At 36.6% G+C, this 25,017-nt stretch overlaps 1 protein-coding gene across 3 annotated transcripts in view; it reads left to right on the top strand.

Annotated features, from left to right (window-relative positions):
* UBXN2A (UBX domain protein 2A) overlaps positions 1-23,023 on the top strand; it is a 40,519-nt gene extending 17,496 nt beyond the window's left edge. For all 3 annotated transcript variants that reach the window (XM_046662475.1, XM_046662474.1, XM_046662476.1), the window contains exons 3-7: positions 2,572-2,710; positions 6,289-6,395; positions 11,655-11,792; positions 12,876-13,034; positions 19,510-23,023. In XM_046662475.1, the coding sequence (XP_046518431.1) occupies positions 2,572-2,710; positions 6,289-6,395; positions 11,655-11,792; positions 12,876-13,034; positions 19,510-19,702 (736 nt within the window). In that variant the 3' untranslated portion in view covers positions 19,703-23,023. The remainder of the gene's footprint in view (positions 1-2,571; positions 2,711-6,288; positions 6,396-11,654; positions 11,793-12,875; positions 13,035-19,509) is intronic.
* Positions 23,024-25,017: the final 1,994 nt, after the last annotated feature.

Here is a 25,017-nt window from a genome sequence, read left to right as displayed (position 1 = left end):
TCAAATTGTTGGATATAGAGCTATTTGTAATGCATCTCCATACCCTGTACTCTGAACCTCTTAAAAACCTAGAGCATTTCTTACTTATCTTTGTATCTTGTTACCACCTTGCATATAGTAGATACTAATAAATGTTTGAATGACTTGAATTAACATAATGAAGTTTAGTAGAATTTACATAGCAAATAGGTAAGATAAAGGGATAAAACCTCAGCTACTCTGAATGCTCAGCTTTATTGGCTTTGTACTTAGTAATTAAGTATAAACTGCTTTCTGAACAGAAAAAAACAAATACCAGAAAGCATAAAGTGGTTGTAATAATATTATCTAATATTTGAGAACTTACTGTTCCGATATATCTATGCTGGTACATACTGAATACCAGGTATAAGTCTCTGTGTATTTGCGTTTCATCTTCACAACAATTCCATGAGATAGGTGGTAGTATCTGCGTTTTGCAGATGAGGAAACCAAATCACATAGAGGCTGTTTCTTGCCCAAAGTCGCTGTGACTAAGTGAAGGTACCTAAACACAAGCACCAAAGCCTGAGCTTTAGACAATATCCTCTACTCCTACACAGCCATACTAATTAAAGAGGAAAATCATTAATATTGTGAGAAATCATCTTAGGGTGTGATTATTTTTCTGTAAGAAATATCATGTCATTGCTTTGGAAACGGCATAATTAATACTTTGTGATAATATGAAATGTCTTACAAGTATATATAGAGAGAGAACTACCTAGAAGAGTAAAGAGAGTATAGCTAAGTTAAAACATTGCCCTGAGTGTCCGCATATTAATAACAGTATAGTAATGGCTGTTCTGAGGGACAGTCTAGTGCAGTGAGCGCAGGCGTTGGTACCCTGAGTTCAGTTTCCAGCTCTGTCTTTCAACAGCTTTGTGATCTTGTGCAAATTGCTTAAGCTTTTTCTTCATCTCTGAAAAGGGGATGAAAACAATATGTGCCTTTTAGGTCATTGTGGGGATTGAATGAGTTAACACACGTAAGTACTTAGAACAGTTCCTAATGTGTATTAATAAATGTCGGATATTAAGAGAGGCTTTATAGCATATAATGGTTAGGAGCATAGACTTGGAAGACAGATGAACAAGGTTTCAATTCTGTCTCTGCTACCTGTCAGCTGTGTAACCTCAGACATGTAACTTAACTTCTCTGTGACTGATTTTCCTTATCTATAAAATGTGGATTAGAGGATCTGCCTTACAGTTCCTGGCACAGCGTAGGAGCTATAAAAGTGTTGGTTACTATTTATAGAATCTTAGACGTTAATGTCTCAGTACATTTATGAATTTTTTATATCACTTCAAAAAAAGATCAGCCAGAAACCATCTTTTCTATCAAACAAAATCTTAGGTAATATTTCCTAAATGACCAAATATAAATACAAAATAAAAGCCAGTAGTAGGGATTGGGTAAAATGGGTGAAGGAAGTCAAAAGGTGCAATCTTCCAGTTACAAAATAAGTCAGTCATGGGGATGTAATGTATATCATGGCAACTATTATTAATAATAGTGTATTGCATATTTGAAAGTTGCTAAGAGAGTAAATCTTTTGTTTTTTCCCTGAGGAAAATTAGCCTTAAGCTAACATCCGTGCCCATCTTCCTCTATTTTATATGTGGGACACCTGCCTCAACATAGCTTGATGAGCAGTGTCATGTCTGTGCTCGGGATCTAACCCACGAACCCCGGGCCGCCAACACAGAGCGTGAAACTTAACCACTATGCCGCCAGGCCAGCCCCGCTAAGAGAGTAAATCTTGGAAATTCTTATCACAAGAAAAAAAAATTGTATAACTATGTATGGTGGAGGATGTTAACTAGACTTAGTATGGTGATCATTTGTGGTATATACAAATGTTGAGTCATTATGTTGTACTCCTGAAACTAATATAATGTATGTCAGTTATACCTCAATTTAAAAAGGGGGGAGACCCGGTAGAGTACTAAACTACTACAAATGAAAGTCTACAGTGGGAAATCTCATTCCGAAGTGTGTAAAGGAGCGAAAACTATGATGTTCCTGACACATTTTCACCTTTAGTTCCAAGAACGCTTTCTGTTACCAAAAAATACGTAGTAACCTCTTTTAAAGCCGTTTTGAACCCATTACAAAGAATAGATTTTTTTTACTCTGGACCATTGATTTTCAACTTGCTGAGATTTTGCCCCCCAGAGGATATCTGGCAATGTCTAGAGATGGTTTCAGTTGTTATAGCATTGGTGGGGGGCAGTATGCATCGCTTCTGGCATCTAGTGGGTAAAGGCAGCGGATGCTGCTAAACATCCTACAATGCACAGGACAACCCTCACAACAAAGAATTATCCCTTCCCAAATGTCAGTAGGCTGAAGCTGAGAATAATCCTGCCTTGGACTAAAAGGGTACTAACTTCCCAAAGTCACATATCTACTATCTCAGCTTAGAAGAGGGTCTAAACTGTGGACATGGAGTTAGCATCTCATTTCAGGATCCCTTAACTAGAACAGTCTATGGAAATTTTTAGAGAATTAGGTGTCAATAGTGCTTATTTTTCTTTTTTCGTGTAGGGTTTGTGAAACAGGATCTGACAGCCAACCACTTAGTGACAATCGACAAACAAACTGTGAATATTTTGTTGACAGTCTTTTTGAGGAAGCTCAGAAGGTTGGTGCCAAATGCTTGTCTCCCGCTGAACAGAAGAAACAGGTAAATGTCCCTAACTTTTGTCTCTTCCAGTGTTTCTCAAAATATGGACCTTTTAGAGGTTCCGTTAGGTAAAAACTGTTTTCATGAAAACAGTAAGATATTATTCACGTTTTTCACTGGGTTGAGTTTGCACTGATACTGCAAAAGCAGTGATGGGTAAAACTGTTGGCGCCTTAGGAGGAATCAAGGCAGGGGCACCAAACTGTGCTGGTAATTACTGCATTCTTCGCTTGCATTGCAGGGGGGAAAATGCTAATTTCAATTAAAAATGTCCTTGATGAAGCAATAAAATGTATAAATTTTATTAAATCCCACCTGTTCAAGGGGCTGGCCCCGTGGCCGAGTGGTTAAGTTCGCGTGCTCCGCTGCAGGCGGCCCAGTGTTTCGTTGGTTCGAATCCTGGGCGCAGACATGGCACTGCTCATCAAACCACGCTGAGGCAGCGTCCCACATGCCACAACTAGAAGGACCCACAACGAAGAATATACAACTATGTACTGGGGGGCTTTGGGAAGAAAAAGGAAAAAAATTAAAAAAAAATCTTTAAAAAAAAAAAATCCCACCTCTTCAGTACACATCTTATTAATCTGTATGACAAAGTATGAAGTACACATAAAACATTTCTGCAATATACAGAAGTATCTTAAGGAAAAGTATGATTGCTTGTGAGGCAAGCTGATCTGTCTACTTTCTCCTGGTGTCCTGTTTATGTATTGTGTAATGAAATATATCAACATTTGGAAGATTTGCATGACCCAGAGAGCCAATATTTTCCAAATGATTGATATATGATGTTATAAAATGATGCATAGGTATAATAGCCAAAGTGTCATTGAAGGCTTTTTGTGTAACAGGCGTATGAAAAGATTAAATTTCAGATTCCACATTCAGATTCTCAACTAACTTTTGAGTTAGTACCACTTACTAAATTTTGATGTAGTGTCAAAGAAGACTATCCTGGAAAGGCTATTAAAATACTTCTTTTTGCAACTACTCACTTCTATGAGGCTTGGGTTTTTTTCTTAATATATTTCAATCAAAATAACCTATCACGGCAGACTGAAAACAGTAGCAATTATGAGAATCCAGCTGACTTTTTGAAGTTGACGTTAAAGGGATTTTGTATGTGTATGTGAGAAAGATTACCCCTGAGCTAGCATCCATGCCCATCTTCCTCTCTTTTATATGTGGGACGCCTGCCACAGCATGGCTTGATAAGCAGTGCGTAGGTCTGCACCCGGGATCTGAACCTGTGAACCCCGGCTGCAAAGTGGAGAACGCAAACTTAAACGCTGTGCCACTGGACTGGCCCATTAAAGGGATTTTTGAAAAATCACTTCCCTCTAATTTACCTTTTAAATTTTAAAATTTCATCAAAGTTTAAGCTCTGAAAATTTAAAGTCTAATGGTTCTGAAAGATTTATGTTGAAAAATAGCAGCCCAGTTCCTCTTTGGCCATGATATCTGCTTCCCAGAGGTAACATAATTCTTAGCTATTTCTTCTGCTATAAAGTCTGATTCTAATAATATGCTAATAATGATAGTTCTTGATCTTCCGGTTTTTCAAATTATGTGTTGACTTTTTATTATAGAAAATGAGGGTTTGGCTCTCTTACTCTACTTTCCCCTCCTCCCCAAACCGTCTCCTCTTATTCTTCTAAGATAGTTATAATTTGGAATTTAAATACTTATAATTGTTTATATCTTTATGACTTTGTAAATACTATACAACATAACTGAGTCATGTTGTGTATCATATTTCTTTTCCCGACTGCTTTTTAAATTTTCATTAGAGTTAATAACTTTTTCCTCCCATTTTGGCTGTATTTTCTGTGTGCTTATCCTTAATTCATCCCCAAACTCTCTGGTAGAAGGCTCTATCTCTATCTTTTTGCAGTATGTTTAAACACATTAGATAATCTTAGGAGTTTAATTTTTCCTGAGGGACAGCTGTGATGACGCCCTCCTGTCTCCAGGGGGGCTGTGCTGCTCTGCCCTGCAGTCTGTGGTCCTGAGCATTCCGTTTACCCCTCCCCTCCGTCCCAGTTACTCAGCTCAGTGCCTCTCCCAACTCCTGCCCTTTATGTTTCCAGTTTTATGAAGCCAGTCCTGAGGTAGCTTTATGAAAAAAGTGTGTGTGGAAAGAGTGCATGGGAAATGGACGGCTTAAAACCCTGCAAGCCTGCGTTTGCCTTTGTTCTCCCGTCACACTGGATAGAATGCTGTTCTGGTATCTGAGCCTTTGTACGTGGCATGTTTTGCTCCCTGCCAGCTGTTAGAATCTTCTCTTTAACCCTGTGTTCTGATGGGCCTTGATGGCAGTCCCTTTTTCATTCATTCAGTCCAGAAACTCGTGTTTTGCCATTCCAGGACATTTTCTTATGTTGCATCTTTGATGTTTTGCTTTTGTTGCCAGTTCTCTCCAGAGTGCTTTACTTAGACATTGGACCTCTTAGACAGAGCCTTTTAATTTTTAGTATTTCTCCCATTTTCCACCTCTTTGTTGTTTCGTTTTGTTTTAATTGGCCTATTTCTTCAACCATATATTCAATCTTTTTATTCAGTTTCCATTTTCAGTTTCTAAGAGCTCTTTTGTTCCCTGAATATTCCCTGCCTACTCCCTTTCAGACATCATCTTCTCTTACATGAATGTATTGACGATTGTTTTTGGATTTTTCTTTTTTCCTCCGTGCTTTTTTCCTATGTGTTTTATTCTCATTCTTTTACCTGAGTACTCTAAGAGCAGAGACTTGGCAGTTTGGTTATGGGTATAAAACAGGCAATGTAGTTTAGTGGTTAAGAGTATAGATTCAGGTCCCAGCTCCACCTCTTACTGACCATGTGACCTTGGGCAGTTTAACTGATCTGTGTTTCTTTTTGTTTTTTCCTTTTTCTCCCCAAAGCCCCCCAGTACATAGTTGTGTATTTTTAGTTGTGGGTCCTTCTAGTTGTGGCATGTGGGATGCCGCCTCAGTATGGCCTGATGAATGGTGCCATGTCCATGCCCAGGATCCGAACCCTGGCCGCCCAAGTGGAGCACACGAACTTAATCACTCGGCCACGGGGCCGGCCCCTAATCTGTGTTTCTGTTTCCCTGTCTGTAAAAGGGGTAATACCAACCTTGTGTAGATTTTGAAAGGACTAAATAAGTTTATGTAGGAAAAGTGCTTTAAACAGTGTCTGGTACACAGTGACAGTGACAGATAGTATATGCTATCTTTATTATGATTATTTCCTCTAACATCTTAATGAAGTGTCTGTTATATCTTAGGTGTTCAAGAAACTGAATGAATAAATGAGTGAATAAATGCTGGAGACAAGGGAGGGGCTCTAATGGTTTGATATCTTCTTGAACAGCTTTTTAAAGTCTTCCTGTAATCAGCCAGAAGCATCCCTACATTCTACTGTATTCCTGAACTCTCTAGGTTTTCACAGTGACTGACTTTGCTTCTTTGATTGAATGAGTGAATAAATATTGTTCTTATGAACTGATCAACAAGATGTTAAGGGATGAAATATTCATGATAGCTGTGTAACACTGGTATATATGATACATTTTGTTTCTTACTGCTTTGCAGGTAGATGTAAGTATAAAATTATGGAAAAATGGATTCACAGTCAACGATGATTTCAGAAGTTATTCTGATGGTGCAAGTCAGCAGTTTCTGAACTCCATCAAAAAAGGGTAAGCAATTTTTGTAAATAGAAGGATATTTTAGAAGCTGACCTGCTGGCGCAGCAGTTAAGTGTGCACATTCCACTTCGGTGGCCCAGGGTTCGCTGGTTCGGATCCCAGGTGCAGATATGGCACCGCTTGGCAAGCCATGCTGTGGTAGGTGTCCCACATATAAAGTAGAGGAAGATGAGCACGGATGTTAGCCTCGGGGCCAGTCTTCCTCAGCGAAAAAAGGATTGGCAGCAGTTAGCTCAGGGCTAATCTTCCTCAAAAAAGAAGAAGAAGAAGGATATTTTAGACACATTTCATTTAGAAAATTCCTGTTTAATGTTGTTCACACATCCCTATACATTGACAGATGCTTTTTCTTTTATAAATTCAGATTTTCATAAGATGGGTTTTCTTAAGAAAGCCACAGCTGTAATTTAGAAGGAAGTTGAGGAATTTGAATTCTGATAACCAAAATCTGACTTAAACTAATTCACTTTGCCAAGTATTACTTAATACCACATCCTAGTTATTATTTAATATTTACGTTTAAATGTTCAGATATCTTTATTGCCTTTGAATTGTGATTTTCATTGCCCTATAATGTTTATTATATATTTATGATTGTAAGTGTTATATATGTTTGGTCTACAAATTTTTTAAAGTATTAAGAATTTGAAAATCACCTGTAATTTCATTACTCAGAAGTAACTGCTGGGGCCAGCCCCGTGGCCAAGTGGTTAGGTTCATTTGCTCTGCTTCGGTCGGCCCAGGGTTTCACTGGTTTGGATTCTGGGCACAGACATGGCACCGCTCATCAGGCCAAACTGAGGCGGCGTCCTACATGCCACAACTAGAAGGACTCAGAACTAAAAATACACAACTGTGTACCCGGGGGCTTTGGGGAGAAAAAGGAAAAATGAAAAATCTTTAAAAAAAAAAGTAACTGCTGTTAACATTTTTGTTGAAATTCATTCTGGCATTTTCTGTGCATAGATTCACATATAATATACATACATATTTTTTAAAAAAAGAGTTTTGAATTTACCTTGAAATGTTTGAATATGTCTGCATATTATTTTATCACAATGATGACTCGTAATTTTTATATGTACTTTTAGTTGTTGGCAATTTAGGCTATTCCTTAATTTAGCAGTATTAAAGTTGTCTTGACTATCCTCATATTTAAATATTTTTTAAAATAATAGTTATATTTAGATATAATTAACCTATCATAAAAATCATCCCTTTGAAGTGTACATTTCAGTATTTTTTAGTGTATTCACAGAGTTGTACAGCCATCAGGGCTATTAATTCCAGAACATTTTTATCACCCCAAAAAGAAACCTCCTACTAACAGTCCCTCTCCATTTTCCTTTCCCCACAGCCCTACAAAACTCATAATCTACTTTGTCTCTCTGGATTTGCCTATTTTGGATATTGCGTATAAATAGAATCCTTTTTATATCTGACTTGACTCAGCATAATGTTTTCAAAGTTCATCCGTGTTGTAGCTTTCTCCTTCATTCCTTTTTATTGCCCAAGAGTGTTGCATTGTATGGGTATACCACGTGTAATTTATCCGTTTATCAGTGGATAGACATTTGGGTCATTTCCACATTTTGGCTATTATGAATAATGCTGCTTTGAAGATTTGTGTACAAGTTTTTCCGTGGACATGTTTTCAGTTCTCTCAGGTCTGGGAGTGGAATTGTCATTAACTCTATGTTTAATTTTACAAATAACTGCCAAACTGTATCCCAAAGTTGGCTGCACCATTTTACATTCTCATCAGCAGTGTATGAGAGTTCCAATTTTTCCACATCCTGGCCAAGACTTGTTAGTGTCTGTTTTTTAAAATTATAGCTATCCCAGTGGATGTGAAGTGGTATCTCATTGTGGTTTTGGTTTGCATTTCCCTGATGACTAGAGATGTTGCGCATGTTTTCGTGTACTTATTGGCCACGTGTATATCTTTGAAGAAATGTCTATTCAAATCCTTCTTCCATTCTTTTTTCTTTGCCTATTTTTTCTCTTTTCTTTTTTTTTGCTGAGGATGAATAGCCCTGAGCTAACACCTGTTGCCAACCTTCCTCATTTTGCTTGAGGAAGGTTTGCCCTGAGTTAACATTTGGGCCAGTCTTCCTCTATTTTGTATGTGGGTCACCGCCATAGCATGGCCACCAACAAGAGGGGTAGGTCTACACCTAGGAACCAAATCTGGGCTGCCAAAGTGGGGTGCACCCAACTTAACCACTAGACCATGGGGCCAGCCTTCTTTGCCTATTTTTTAAATTGATTTATTTGCCTTTTTGTTGAGTTGTAAGAGTTCTTTATATATTGTGTATACAAGTCCCTTATCAGATATATGATTTTAAATATTTTCTCCCATTCTTTGTGTTGTCTTTTCGTTTTCTTGATGTCCTTTGAAGCACAAAAGTTTTTAATTTTGATGAGGTCTGATTTATCTATTTTTTTCTTTTGTCACTTTTGCTTCTGGTGTCATGTCTAAGAAACCAGCAGCTAATCCAAGGCCTTGAAGATGTTTTTCCTATTTTTTTAATAATCGTATTTAAATTTTGACCAATATCTCTGATTACTCTTTCAGGATAGATTGCTGGAAAGAAAATGAATAAAAAGCATGAACATTCTTTCAGCTATTGATGCTCATATCCATGCTTCTGCTTTCCAAAAAACATACATAACATTAACTTTCTATCCCATGGCATCTCTCCTTAGCGCACATTTCTACATGTGACATCAATTTATGGTGCAAAGCACTTATTTTGGTCAGTCTTTATTTCAGAAGGGTCAGTAGTATTCTATATCTAACCAATTTTCAATAGATAGATACACATATATATGTTTGTATATATAATGTAAATACAGATTTCAAATTGCTTTTTAATGTATAATTAATTTCGAATTTTTTTCAAACTTTAAAAAACTTGGAAGAACTTTTTTCCTAAAGCCATTTGAGAGTAAGTTGCTAAAGTGGTGCCGCCTCATCCTGAATATTTTAGTGTGTATTTCCTGTAAGCAAGGACATTTTCCTGTATAGCCACAATGCAGCTGTCTGTTGATATATTACTGCCATTTAATCCTCAGACTCCAAGTTTCACCACTGGTCTTAATATTGTTATTTATAGCGAAAGCATCCAATTCGGGATCACACATTGCATTTAGATGTTATGTCTCTTTAGTCCCCTTGAGAATGAAATGGCTCCTCAGTTTTCTGTGATTTTTTTATTTTTTATGACCTTGGCACTTGAAGATTATGGGCCTGAATTATATATAATGACTGTCAGTTCAGATTTATCTGATTTTGTCCTCATAAGATTAAGATTACACATTTTTGGTAGGACTGTCACAGGAGTAATGCTATCCTGACTTTAATAGTAATTTTTTCTTTGCTTTTCTTTATAGTTGTACCATGTTAGCATGTGACTCTAAACACTGTAATTTCGTTTTATCTGTTTTGTGAACCTTATGTAAATGGAATGTGTTTGTTGTGTCTGCTCAGCTTACTTTGGGATATTCATCCATGTTGTTACATAATAGCTACAGTTGGCATGAATCCCAGAAGCAGTATAAGAAAGATGGAGAAATTCGATTGTGTAAATATTAAAATCTTATATATGCCAAAGAACACTATGTACAGTCAAAAGACGAATGCCAAACTGGGAAGACTTGTTATACATATATCATGGAAATGAAATATATACACAGTTCTTACAAAGCAGTGAGAAAAAAATGGAAAGAATATTTTATGTTTGTACCGTTTGATATACTTTATAACAGAATAATAGTGTTTATTTGATAAAAATGAATGACATATCCATATACTAAAATGAGAAGATTTCTATCTATATTGCTTAAAAAGAATTAAAAAGAAGGCAGTTTGCAGAATATAGAATAGTGTATATGGATTAATACCATCTGTGGAAAAAATAAAATAATTATATGGAATTTTACTGTATGTATAGAGAAAATCTAGGAGACGCTACACCAACGTTTTCTATTAAAGTGAGAATGAGATTATAAGGACTATCACTTTGGGTTTTTCTGTTTTTTTTTTTTTTTAAGAGATTTTATTTTTCCTTTTTCTCCCCAAAGTCCCCCCAGTACATAGTTGTGTATTTTTAGTTGTCGGTCCTTCTAGTTGTGGCATGTGGGATGCCGCCTCAGCGTGGCCTGATGAACGGTGCCATGTCTGCCCCTGGGATTGGAGCCGGTGAAACCCTGGGCCACCAAAGCGGAGCACGTGAACTTAACCACTTGGTCATGGGGCCGGCCCTGGACTATCACTATCTAAGTTGACTTGTGTTTATATTTTTTTACGACTTATTTTTTAAGAACAAGCATGTATTTCTTATTCTTCAATAAAAACTTTTGAAGTATGACATATACAGAAAAGTACACAAATCATAAGTATATGCAATATGAATTTGTATTATTTCAGATATTGGAAAAATCAGTTATTTTATAGCAGTTTGTTGAAATTTGTTAAAAATTTCCCCATGGAAGTTCGTTGCTTGTATGTCAAGTATATTCCATGATATTGTAAACTTTCAAGTGCTCGTTAGAAAAGACCCTCCCTTTAAAAGGTCATAAGATCCAACAGATATCTATCCAAGTCATGCTGGGCGCCAGTCCCTGTTCTTGGGATTGAAGTATGTTTGCGAGTAAAACAGCTGTGGTCCCTGCTTGTCTGAAGTTTATCTTGTTCAGAAGAGAGGCATCTGTGGTACACTAGACAGAGCCCCAGACCGAGTCCAAGTCCTAATTATATTACTTGAATCGCTGTTAGGAGGATGAAATGTGAAAATATTTTTCAAAGTTCTAACATGTTTTGTACTTTATTTTGTTTGTTGTTTCCAGGGTCAATTTCTATTTTCATTTAAAAAATTGAAATGAGAGCTTGAGTTTTCTATCACATTATTAGTCCTATTCAGACACCTATAGAAATGATCAAATTGTTTAAATTTAGCAAGATATAGTCATCAAATATTTCGTGACTTTTAGTACTATTCTAGGGACTTTTGAATTACTCAAGCCGCTCATGAATTTGTAGTCTTAAAAATTACTCTATTGTTCTTGATTTTTGGTATTCTTATTATTTAACTGTATCATTTTAAATACATTTATTTTTATTGTAAAGAATATTATATGCCTCTTACTTCTATATGTTATTCAGTTCTTTTTGCATACAGAAGATGTTTTTCCGAGAAAGAAAAAACATATTGGGAGCTTTATCCCTTTCTTTCTTTACCTTCCAAGGGAATTGCCTTTGGAATTACAGGGAATTTTTGATAAAGAGGAAGTGGATGTTAAAGTTGAAGATAAAAAAAACGAAGTATGTATGTCAACGAAGCCTGTGTTCCAGCCCTTCTCAGGCCAGGGCCACAGACTGGGAAGGTGAGTGGTCTCGTGATCTGTCCTTTCCATAAGCAGAGGCTTGACTAATAATATTCAGCCTGTCATTATTTTACCATGTAGACCATGTACAGAAAGCTTATTCTTTCTCCCATTGGAAGTGAGATTTTTCATATTGACTTTTATAAGGACTCCTAAGTCATGTTTACCTTAATGTAAATTAACATATGCTGTCACTATACTAAAAAGTCACGGAGACTTTTTTGATTTTATCAAATCAAAAGGGCCTGGCTTATTGAGGACATTAGGCAAAATTGGATGGATGAATCATTTTTTTCTCCCTTTTACCCAACTCTTGAGCTTTGCCGTTAGTGTTACAGAGTACCTGTGCTAGCTTTTCCATTTTATAGTTACCAGTGCCTTCAACATTGTGTTCTATGATAAGTATCTGAATTTTCAGGTAATAAAAATGGAAGAATGCCTCATAGAGTTAGTATCAGAATCAAAGCCTTCAGTTATTTTCACATTTGTGATCTTCGTCCTATCTATGCCTTATCACAGAATATGCAAAGAGGTTAGATATGAGATCACTTTTTTAATGAATTCTTATGTATTAATTATTCATGTTGGTAAGGTATATACATATTCACCCACGCATATAAAAATATCTAGAAGTGACTTTCAGAATGATCAGAAAATACTTTGTTTCTGTTTTTTTTCCCTTTGTAACACAAGGGCTAATCTCTATAGAGAATTGATAATTTCTCTTAGAAATTTTAACCTGGGGAGTAGATAGACGTAAAGTCCATTATCTAGCAACCCTATAAAGTTGTATATTCTGTAAGGCACTATTCAAATCTACTACTCACCACATACTTCTGTAGCACTCTACAAGCTTACAAAACTAGGATATGCATAATTTCTTTAGATTCCTGCAATCACCATATATCATGGGTATAACTAATATTAATATCTTTATGTTGTTATTGAGGAAATAAAGCTTTGACTTACTAAAATCTTTCTAAAAGCTGTACTTAATGTAAAATTTTTATAGTAGTTGTTTAATGATTAAGTTCTGTTTAATGAAAAAGCATGCATCTGATTTTGTTGTCTGGATTTTCTTAGTGCCACACCAAAAATTGTATCTAAAGCAAAGAGTTTTGAAGTTGAAAATAAAAACAGTTTGTCTACTGTCCCACTAAACCACCTGGAACCCATCACTAATATACAGATCTGGTTAGCCAATGGGAAAAGAATTGTCCAGAAATTTAATATTTCTCATAGGTGAGTCTTCTTCCATTCCATTATTTGTCTGATTTTTTTCCCTAAGTTTAAATTTGTTTCTTCTTTTTAGTTGACTCAACGGTTGTTTTTAAGAACTAAGGATCTTAATAAATAGTTCTCTGAACATAATATATCATGACTGTGGAAATTCTTGAACATTAATGGAGCACTTACAGTCTTATTTTATGAATTATCATTCTTATCATTTGATTACTTTTTCTGTTGAGATATGTAACTTTTAAAAGAATTATTTTTAATATGTTTTAAAATCTATCATTAGCATTATGTGCATATTTTTATGTTAATTGTAGAAAAAGAATGAAAATACAGAAAAGTTTTGAAAGAAATTGAAGTCAATTTAAATTCCATCACCCAGAGATAATCACTATTATCAGTTTGGATTTTTCCAGTCTTTTATCTCTTCTTAAAATTTTTTAAAATTTTAATTAAAAGTAGAGGGGCCAGCCCCTTGGCCGAGTGGTTAAGTTCGCACACTCTGCTTCAACAGCCCAGGGTTTCACTGGTTTAGATCCTGGGTGCGGTCGTGGCACTACTCATTGTGCCACACTGAGGCGGCGTCCCACATAGCACAGCCAGAAGGACCTACAGCTAGAATACACAACTGTGTACTGAGGGGCTTTGGGGAGAAGAAGAGGAAAGAACAACAACAAAAAAAAGAAGATTGGCAACAGATGTTAGCTCAGATGCCAATCTTAAAAAAAAAAATTTTAATTAAAAGTAGAAACATACTGTATATAGGTTTCCACCTTTATTTAAAAGCATTTAAAAATTTTGGGGGGATACAGTATACATATAATCAAAGATGTATACTGTATAAAATAGTTATTAAATTAATAATAAATATATTATATATTATATAATTAATAATAAATTAAAATAATAATAAAATAAGCATATATGCACCATCTAGCTCAAAACATATGCCAGTATACCTTATGTGCCTTTCCCTGATCATATCACTTTCCCTTTGTGTACAAGATAAACTATTCTAATTTCATGTTCATCATTTTTTGCTTCTATTCATAGTTTTACCAAGTACATATACATCCCTTAAAAATACTGAATTGTTTCCTCATTTTCAAATAATTAAAATTTTCAAATAATTGTAGACATACAGAAGGGTATAAGGAACTTTTTTCCTAACCATTCAAGAGTAAGTTGGCAATCTGATGACCCATGACTCAGAATACCTCAGTGTACATGTCCTACCAACAGGGACATTATCTCACATAACCACACTTCAGCCATCTTTAGATGGCAATTTAACATTGATACACTTCTACCAACTAGTATTCAGACCCTATTCAAGATTTGCCGTTTAATCTAATATCATCCCTCATACCCAAATGCTTTTCAAAATCAGACATTGCATTCAGACATTGTTGTGTCTCAGTTTCAGATAAGAGTCCCTCAGTCTTGCCTTGATTTTCATAACCTTTTAAAGTTACAGGCCAATTTTTTTAATTTGTTAGTTTTTCATGGGGCCGCCCCCATGGCTGAGTGGTTAAGTTCTCTTTCTTTGCTGTGGCAGCTGAGGGTTTCACTGGTCTGGATCCTGGGCGCGGACATGGCACCGCTCATCAGGTCATGCTGAGGTGGCGTCCCACATGCCACAACTAAAAGGCCCCCACAACTAAAAGTATACAACTATGTACTGGGGGGCTTTGGGGAGAAAAAGGAAAAATAAAATCTTTCAAAAAAATAGTTTTTCATGATTATATTTAGGTCGCTAATTTTGGCAGGAATAGCACAGAAGTGATGCTTTTGCCTCTCATTGCAGTCTATCAGGTGGTGTCATTTATATTTTGTCCCATTATGACGATGTTAAATTTGCTCACTAGATTTAAGTGGTATCTGCCAAGCTCCTTCACTGTGAGGTTATTCTTTTTCTCTTTGTAATTAATATGTATTTTGTAGGGAAGAAGCTTGAAATTGCATAATTATCCTGTGCTTCCTAAGACATCAAATTTATTCATCTATTTATTTATATCTGTATCCACTCAGGGTTTCCTGTTTTACTTAATATAATAGGTTATAATCTCTTACCAACATTATTTATTTTAATGCTCAAATTGTCCCAGATACACTTAGTGGGTCCTCCTTTAGACTTTTGACATGTTCCCATCATTCTTTGAGCATTTCCTTGTTTTCTGCCATAAAATTTTTTTTCAGGTTTGTTTTATACTTTTTTAAGAAGTTCTGGTTGTTTTAGTGGCAATGGTATTGAGAAGCCAGGATCTGGGTACTAGATATACTTACTGCTTTTTTGGATGCCACCCCTCCCAGGCCCTTTGAAGAGGACAGAGCTACAGATGTCTATGCACACACACGTATGCATACATACATGCGTGTATGTACACATATAGAAATACATTTACATCTGTATTTCTATATCTTTGCATATTGAAAACCATGAGTTCACATTGCTACCTCCAATTTCAATCCACCACCACAGGATTTATTCTAGTTTTCCCATTTCTATATTTGTAAATAACTTCTCCCACAGTGAGAAGCCTGGCTCCAATTATTCTTAACACATTTATTTATTTATTTATTTTGAGAAAGATTAGTCTTGAGCTAACTGCTGCCAATCCTCCTCTTTTTGCTGAGGAAGACTGGCCCTGAGCTAACATCCATGCCCATCTTCCTCTACTTTATATGTGGGACACCTACCACAGTATGGTCTGCCAAGTGGTGCCATGTCCGCACCTGGGGTCCGAACCGGCAAACCCCAGGCCACTGAGAAGCGGAACATGCAAACTCAACCGCTGGGCCACCGAGCTGGCCCCAACATATTTATTTATTGATCAGTTCTCCTGTATGTTACCAGTTTCCTTTTTCCACTGCTTCCCCCTCCCCCATATGGAAGCCTTCTTCACCCTCCTTGGGCTTTAACTCCTTGTTGAGTGCCATGTAGATCCCTTCTCTTCCTGCTGGGGCTCTGACACACTGTGCTGCCTCTCCTCCCCACCCACAGTTGAACACTCCCTTCTCTCTTTCTGGTTCTGACACAGTGCAGTTGTCCACTCCTCCGTCTGAATGCTCTTTTTACTCTGCTTGCAACAGCCTGCTCTGTGCCACCTTTGCCCCGGCCCTCAACTTGGATATATTTCCCAGCCCGCTTTGCTTCTGAACCTCTGCCCTGGACAGCTTTTCTATGTGGATGCCCTCCTAACGCTGCTCCTGCTCTGATCAGCCCGCCTCACTGCCTCTGCCTGAACACCCTTCTCATGCTGGTCGGGCTGGGACACTGCAGATGGGAGCTTTCCTGGGCGGATGCCTTCCTCACTCTGCTTGGACTCCGATTCCTGGTGCTAGGCCACCACAGCTCCCTCTTGTTTCTGGCCTGGATGCCTCCTGTGTTCTGCCCTACTAATGAATTTTTGTCTGAAATGTTCAGAAAGGAAAGGAAAGGGCACTTTTGCTTTTTTTTAACTTGGTATGAATGGAATCATATTTTGTGTGTTCTACTACACCTTTTCTTTTTTTGCTCAATATTATGTTTTTGAGATTTGTCTATTTCTCCTTTGTTTCTGTCAACATTTACTTTATATGTGTTAAAGCTTTTAACAAGCTTTTACTAAGGTTCGTACACAGATAAAATTGTTGTGTTTTTTCTGATTAATTGACCTTTGTAGCACTAAGAAGTGTCCCTTTTAGTCCCTGATGGTTTTGTTTTGAAATTTCCTTTGCCTGATGCGCTCACTCTAGTTTCCTTGTGATGAGCATTTGCACGGTATCTCTCTCCTTTCCTTTTAATTTCGGTTTAGCTATAGATTTATCTGTGTCTGTGTATTAAGAGAGGTTTCTTGTGAGTAATTATTTGCGTGTGGTTCTTGTGTCCACGCTAACAGTGTTTTGGTCCCTGTTGTGTTTGGCTTTGTTTGTAGCCACCATCTACCAAGTGCTTTCTGTGTGTCTGGCTCTCTTCAGCGCCTTTCTCTGATATTATTTCTAAATGTCAAAACCACCCTAGGCAGCTACAATATAGAGCTGATCATCACAATAATGGAAGAAGCATATGTTTAAAATAGTGCCCTGGAAGGTTCTTCCGTGACCCAAATTCCTTTCAGATGAAAGGAGGGCAAACTAAACATGTGGAAAATGGAAGAGAGGAGTTGTCGTTCAGGTCCAAGCTTGTTTCTTTTTAGGGAAATAAAATATTTTAATCTCAACTTCTTGTCTAGAAAAATACTTCTGACATTTCAATAACAAATAGCCACCTAGATTTTTTTCCCCTGAATTATTGAAGAGTTTAAAAAGCTTTGACTGGCCAATAGTATCTGTTAAGTGAACATTAATCAGGCTTTGTTTTTAAATTGGCATGTTTAGTTCACTTTTTACAATGATAATGTGATATCCCCAACTAGGTGGGTTTAAGGCTACCATCTTTTTTTTTTTTTTTTTGAGGAAGATGAGCCCTAAGCCAGCATCTGCTGCCAATCCTCTTTTTGCTGAGGAAGACTGGCCCTGAGCTAACATCCGTGCCCATCTTCCTCTACTTTATATGTGGGACACCTGCCACAGCATGGCTTGCCAAGCAGTGTCATGTCCGCACCCGAGATCCCAACCCTTGAACCCCAGGCCGCTGAAGCAGATCGTAGGAACCCAACCACTGTGCCACTGGGCCGGCCCCAAGGCTACCATCTTGATGTTTGTTTTCTCTTTACCCCATGGCTTTTTATTCTGTATTCCTCTTTCTTGCCTCCTTTTGAGTTTAACAGTGTTGGTATTAATTATTTTTTCATCATCTTAAAGCTTTTTAGATTTACATTTCTTTGTTCTCTTAATGGTATCACAGAGACGACAGTATACATTTTCAGTTTTGACTGCGCAGTTCCTTTCTGTTTTCTTACTTTTTATATTCTTTGCCATAAGTGTTAGCCTGTAGTTATCCAGTTTTTGGTACCCAAATAAATACACTGGACCATGTCCTAGACTTTTTTGGTAACCCGCACAGGTTTAATAGAGTGGCAATTAGTGACTTTTAGTGAATAGATTGAATGGAAGAATTGTGTCTTTGGGTGATATACTGTATTTCATTCATTCTGAGTTGCAATATTTTTCACATTTTAGCATCTCTAAGATGGGGATGCAGCTTATAATCCATTGTTGGCCATATGGCAATCATGACAGTTGTCTTTGCTGTGGCTGCATCAAAACATGCAGAACGAGTGTCAGCTGGATGAAAAAATCCCAGAGACAGTAGTGGAGCACTTTTTTAAAAGAAATTCTATATCACCAACACATCTGATGAAGCAGAGGGTGTGTATTATGTGGGAAAACATGTACATTAATGACCAAATCAAAAGTGATTCAGTGGATCTGAGTCTGAGTAATGTTCAAGTATTAGGAACGGCTTAACCATTTTATTCTCTTAGATTATGGAAGCACATGAGTGATTTGATAAATGTTTATGTGAAATTAAGTTAAAAGTGCTCTTTCAATAAATATAAAATAAAAATCCCAAGTGTTAAGAAAATAGTTTGTCACAATCATTCTTTTCTTTTAGTAATATGTAAAATGATGTGTCTTAAAATCAATGGCATCTTAGGTTTGTTTCTTTTTAAAGATTTCATTTTTTATTTTTCCTTCTTTGCCCCAAAGCCCCCCAGTACATAGTTATGTATTTTAGTTGTGGGTCCTTCTAGTTGTGGCATGTGGGACGCCACCTCAGCATGGCCTGATGAGCAGTGCTAGGTCTGCACCCAGGATCTGAACTGGTGAAACCCTGGGCTGGTGAAGCGGAGAGCGCAAACTCAACTGCTTGGCCACAGGGCCGGCCCCAGTGCCATCTTAGTTTTGATGAACCACATATGTGTGCTTCTTCTCTAAATACACACACAGACTTGTGTGAACATAACTTTGAGCTACCTTCAAGATTGCAATGATATATTACATTATAGTTTTCATTATACTAACTGAAATCCTATATGCACTGAGTTAAGAATTTTCCTAATTGGATTTGAGGCACAGCATGACCTGATGTATAAGGCATACAACCTGCATCTGTGTGAGATTACTGGGTGGACAATTCTGATCCATTCAGAGCTAAATATGTAGATACATAAACTTTCTATTATAGAAATTTTAGATGTATACAAAATCAAAGAGAAGATGTAATATGATCCATTACTTAGTTTCCACTGAACTATTTTTAAGCAAATCCCAGACTTCATATAGTTTCATTTATATATATTTCAGTATGTCTCTCAAAGATAAGTACTCTTTAAAAATGTAACCATAATACCCGGGTCACCCCTAAGATAATTAATAGTAATTCCTTATTATCATCGAGGATCAACCTTTAAAACATAGCCCAAATGATCAGTTCTGTCAGCGTAATTTGACTGTTCTGTGTATTAACATAGCTAGATATCTTCACAAGTTATTACCTTAAATTAGCCAATTCAGGTTTCATAGAATTATATTAATAGTTTGTGCTGTTTTACAGGATAAGCCACATCAAAGACTTCATCGAAAAATACCAAGGATCGCAAAGAAGTCCTCCCTTTTCCCTGGCAACGGCTCTTCCTTTCCTCAGATTGCTAGATGAAACACTCACACTGGAGGAAGCGGACTTACAGAACGCTGTGATCATTCAGAGACTCCAAAAAACCGCGGAACCTTTTAGAGAACTTTCCTAACGTTGATTTTTGATACACTAAGTGGAAAGTTTGCAGAGAAATGATGGTTTTAAGTGGACATGCAAACCAAAATGGGGGAAAGGAAGAGTGAGATTCACTGGACTTTTGGTTTGAGTGCTGTCTAACTCCCTCCTCATGAGAAGATTTTTAAATGAGTACAAGTTAGGAAAGTCAACTATGACTGGAAACCATACTCAATGCACTTTCTCCAAAAGGTTACTCAGAAAGAAAAATATACTTATTTTTAAATACCAATTATTCAACATAAGATATATTAAATAGCTGTATCATTGAGAATCTTAATATGATATAAACAAGCGAATATCTTCACAGCATCATTCATTCGAACATTGTTTCCAAACAGCAGTGATTTAATTAAATATTAGCTGTCTCAGATTTTTAAAATAGCAATACCTTTAAAAATTATATCTGGAAGGTTAAATGCATCATTATAGTCATTTCATACTTGAGATACAATCAAAAAGCTGAAGGAACTGCTTTCCCCACAGCTTTGCCTAAACCTCAGAGTGTTCTCAATCTGTCTTCTCTAACGGCAAGATATACTCAAATAGCAACTTGGCAGTAGTATCTATGATGTATTTTCACTTAACAATAAAATTGTGTAGCTTAGTATAATGTCACTGCTAATCTGCCTACTCACCTTTCTACATTTTCAAAAAGTGCAATTTTTAAAAAATTCTTTTCTCTCCAGGAAGCCCAGTTCCTCTCCTATTTTATTTTCTTTCAAAAATTAGGTATTTGTTCTAAGCTAACATTTGGAGTAAGTCATTCATTCACTTGCCACCTCTCACTTAGAATTTGATGCTGTGTTGTCACATTACTAATTAATATTTTTAAAATGTGTCATGTAAAGTATGGTTTTCTCTTCCATACATCAGAGCAACCTGTGTATACATTAAAGATTATTTATCACATTCTGATGTGACCAAGGGAAACATGCTTCATATCTTAAACTTTTAACTAAAACTGGTTAGGCTTCACTGTTTCGCTGTCCGATTAAATTCCCTTGCCTGAAAATAAGTTTAAGAAGGTTTTTACAAATGATCTGTTGAATCAAATTTGAAGTGAAGTACACATTGAGTGTGCCCAGGAACTAAGTGGCTGTGCCCGTCAGCAGTGGCGTTCGCCGGGCACTGGATGTCTGCTGGGAAGAGCACTTCTCAAACTTTTGGTCTCAAAACTTTTTGTTTATGTGGGTTAAATATGTTATATTAAAAATAAAAATTAAAAAGTTATAAAATATTCATTAAAATAATAAACACATGTTAATATAAACATTTTTATGAAAAATGTGTATTTTCCATACAAAAAGATTTAGTGAGAAAAGTGGCATTGTATTCCTTTTTTTGCAAGCATCTTTACTGTCTGACTTAAAGAAGACAGATGGAACCTCCTATCTGCTTCTACATTCAATCTGTTGCGGTATCACAGATCTTGTAGCCTCTGATAAACGTCACTGTACATTTATCAGAAACTGGGGAAAAAAGCAAACAACGTGTTAGTATGATGATGAAAATAGTTTTGACCTTGTGGACCCCCTGAAAGAACCATTCTTACAAAGCGGTGGTTCACAATGATCTCAAGCCTTCGTGTAGGAATCGCTTAGAAAGCTTTTCAGAATACCTGCCTGTCTGTGCCTGCCGCCCAGACGCATCCTGATTCATTGTATCTGGGATGGCTCGCAGATCTCTGCATTTTGAACTTCCAGTGATTCTTAGTTATGTAGTAGAAGAACCAGTCTTTGGGAAATGCTGTGCTAAGCTTCCACCCTAAGAAAATGAAACCTACTTCCCCTTGGACAGTGAAAGATTCCTCTGAAATGGGGCTGCTAGACCCTTCAGTTTTGTCCTCGGCCCTCACTGTTTGTTCTTAGACTGTTCCCCTGTAACTCTGAACTAAGCATGGCATAAACCTATGCTTAATCTTTTCTAAGCACAGCTGAGAAGAGGCTGGAACGTTTAAATGAGGCTTTTATTAAATGCTCAGGAATAACAAAAGGGAAATAACAGGGAACTAGATGACCTGGCAGTGCTTCATTTTCTAGCTCCCAGCCTTCCACATCATAGAGGCCTATCTTTTTATTAGGAAGAGAGGACAAAGGAGAGCCTTTTCCTTTTGTCATTTACTCTCAGAAATGAACAGATACATAATAGAAAATATTGATTGTCAGTAACATTTATAGCTGTGGCAGAGCCTTCTCTGGTGAAACAAAAATAATGGCATTCTTAGAAAAATGAGAGGATGGTAAAATCAGTGAACTTCTCTTTCGGATAGAAGATAGCATGACATGATTGTTAATATATTTTCAAGAATCTGTAAGAAAATCTTTCACATAGGCCTACCATGAAGGCTTTTATACTTTTCATTTGCAAAATTATACTCAATATGTGATACTTCATATATTTTGATAAAGGGGTCTCTTGGAAATAATTTTCTTGTACCTATGGAAAAGCCTCCTTTGTGAATTTTCCATTTTGTAAGTATTTAACCGGTGGACACTTTGGAGGTTTTCTTGTGTGTACATATAGAATACACCCCGATAAGTTCCTATAGAGAAAGAGCTGTCATCAGCAATAACCTTCGTTTTTGTAACTGAAAACTCATTAATGTGAATAATCTCAGAGGTTTTCTAAAAGGAGAATCACCGGATAAAGCTTTTTACCCGAAAGTTTAAAATTGTAAAGTCAATGTGTAGAATACTCAAAACATATTGACTTTAGAAAACATAAACTGAATTTGGCAAGGGAAGGCAAACTGGAAAATAAGCATCTTAGGTGTGGAGTACAATTTGACCTAAGTTATTTCAAAATTCATTTATCAGTTTCTTGAAAATCATTGTTAGGGCTGATATATAGAAGTACATTTCTAATTTTACAGATTTTAATTTATTCGTTAAATTACTATGCCTTATCTGGGTTATAAAATGATCTTATTTATTTTGTATACTTCTCATTCAGAATATTTTTTGTTACATTTTATTGTGTTGACAATAATGGTATGTGTGCATCTATTTCAGTGCCTTATAAGTATTTCAAGAGCAATCCTTTCCTAAGGGTTAAAGAACTGTTATCTTAAGGATGAAATACTAGTCATTAAAAGGATCTGTGAAACAATTTACACTTGTTTGTTATAAAATAGTTACATATGTATGGATGCTTTTGTCACTTTCATTTGGCAAAGTCATTCAGTTTGAGAATCAAACATTTATTAGGTGCCTTCTGTTTGCCAGATACTTTAACCAATGTTACTTTCATTTAATACTCAGAAATGTAAAAATGTGATTTTTTAATACTAACTCAATGGTTGTGTTTATTTTTTAAACCATCCTTTGTGTCCTGAGTTGAACTACCATGAAGGCTCCGTGGTAGGGTTTACTCCTTGGTGGTTTCTCTTTCTAGGTATAAACGGTTTAATTAAAAAACTGCTCATCACACTAAATCTTTGAATGGAAGTGACTGACTCAGTAGACTAATATTTGGCTTTGTCATTTTTTTTTCCTAAAGAAGATTTGCCCTGAGCTAAATCCATGCCAGTCTGCCTCTATTTTTTAGTATGTGGGCCGCCAGCACAGTGGTTTGCCTATAGAGTGGGTTAAATCCGCACCTAGGAACTGAACCCTGGGCCACTGAAGCAAAGTCTGCTGAACTGAACCACTAGGCCACTGGGGCTGGCCCTATCATTTGTTTTAAATGTATTTTTTTGCAAAGATAATTCATGTTCACTGTAGAAAATTATAAAATGCAGATATGCTAAAATGATCTTTAAAATACCTATTACTCCACCATTCAAAGATAACCACTAATAACATTTTGGTGTGCATCCTTTCAGATATTTTTAAGTATCAGTTTTTAGTATTGTTTTAATTAAAAGACAGGCTTGTAATCCTGCTATTTTATTGAAATCTAACATTTGTTTTTAACTGAAAATTACATTAGGAACATACCATCACTTTAAGTAGAAAAATAGCTGTTAGGAACAAATGTCTTTTATTTTAATTACATTCTTGTGCAAAAAAAAGATGGGATTGTGGGGTTTTTACCCATTTCCTTTCAAAATTAAAATTGGCTGGGGGGGGGGGGTGGGGGCTGGCCCGTTGGCGCAGCGGTTAAGTTCGACTGTTCTGCTTTGGCGGCTGGGGTTCACCAGTTCAGATCCCGGGTGTGGACATGGCACCACTTGACAAGCCATGCTGTGGTAGGCATCCTGCACATAAAGTAGAGGAAGATGGGTACGGATGTTGGCTCAGGGCCAGTCTTCCTCAGCAAAAAGAGGAGGATTGGCCACAGGTGTTAGCTCAGGGCTAATCTTCCTCAAAAAATAAAATTGTGGTAGTATATGCAATAAAGTATGGATTTGGGGAATGAAGTGTTTCCAACTACTAAAAATGCATATAAAATGATCTATTTAAAAGTAGATTATCCAAAAAAACTGCAGCTTGAGCTTATGTTTGGTTTCCAAGAAATTAAATATCTAGCACATGCATAATCCAATTATCCACCATTGGTAGGGCTGCAATCAAGGAAACAGGGTACCCATTTTGTAGATTAGAGAATTGAGGCATATTTCACAATATACACAAGTATCAAATCATTACATTGTATACCTGAAACTAATGTGTCAATTACATTCATTGTCAACCTCAATTTTCAAGAATTGAGGCTTAGAAAATAGAATGACTTGCTTTAGACTGGATAGTGTATACTTGAGGATTATATTTAGCTGTGACACAATCCACAATAATGGTGGCTTACAAAATAAGATTTTATTTATTTCCTGTGCAAAAGTTTGCGGGGAAGCTGTTTAGGGCTGGTAGATCAACTTCATGAAGTCATCAGACTCTTGTGTTGTTAATCTGCCAACCTCAGCATGAGTTAACTAGAGATCTCAGGATAGCTGTGCTGGCATCAGCCATCATCTTTGCATTTCAACCAGTAGGAAGCAGCACACCTCTTTCCTTTAAAAAGACAAAAACAAGAAACTTTGTCAAGATGTAATTTACATACCTTAGAATTCACCTGTTTAAAGTGGACAATTCAGTGATTTTTAGTATATTCACAGGATTCTGCAACCATCACCACAATCTAGTTTTAAAACATTTTCATCCCCTCTGAAAGAAACCCTATACCTTAGCGATCATTCTCCACCCTCCGTTCTAGGCAGCTGCAGTTCTACAATCTATGAATTTATTCTGAACATTTCATATAAATAGAATCATACAATATGTGGTCTTTTGTGACTGGTGACTTTCCACTTAATGTTTTCAAGTTTCATCTATGTCATTTTTATTGTCAAAT

Source organism: Equus quagga, chromosome 5 (assembly GCF_021613505.1).
Source record: "Equus quagga isolate Etosha38 chromosome 5, UCLA_HA_Equagga_1.0, whole genome shotgun sequence".
Lineage (NCBI taxonomy): Eukaryota > Metazoa > Chordata > Mammalia > Perissodactyla > Equidae > Equus > Equus quagga.
The sequence above is the reverse complement of the archived record's forward strand: the minus strand, read 5'-3'. Positions and strand labels throughout refer to the sequence as shown.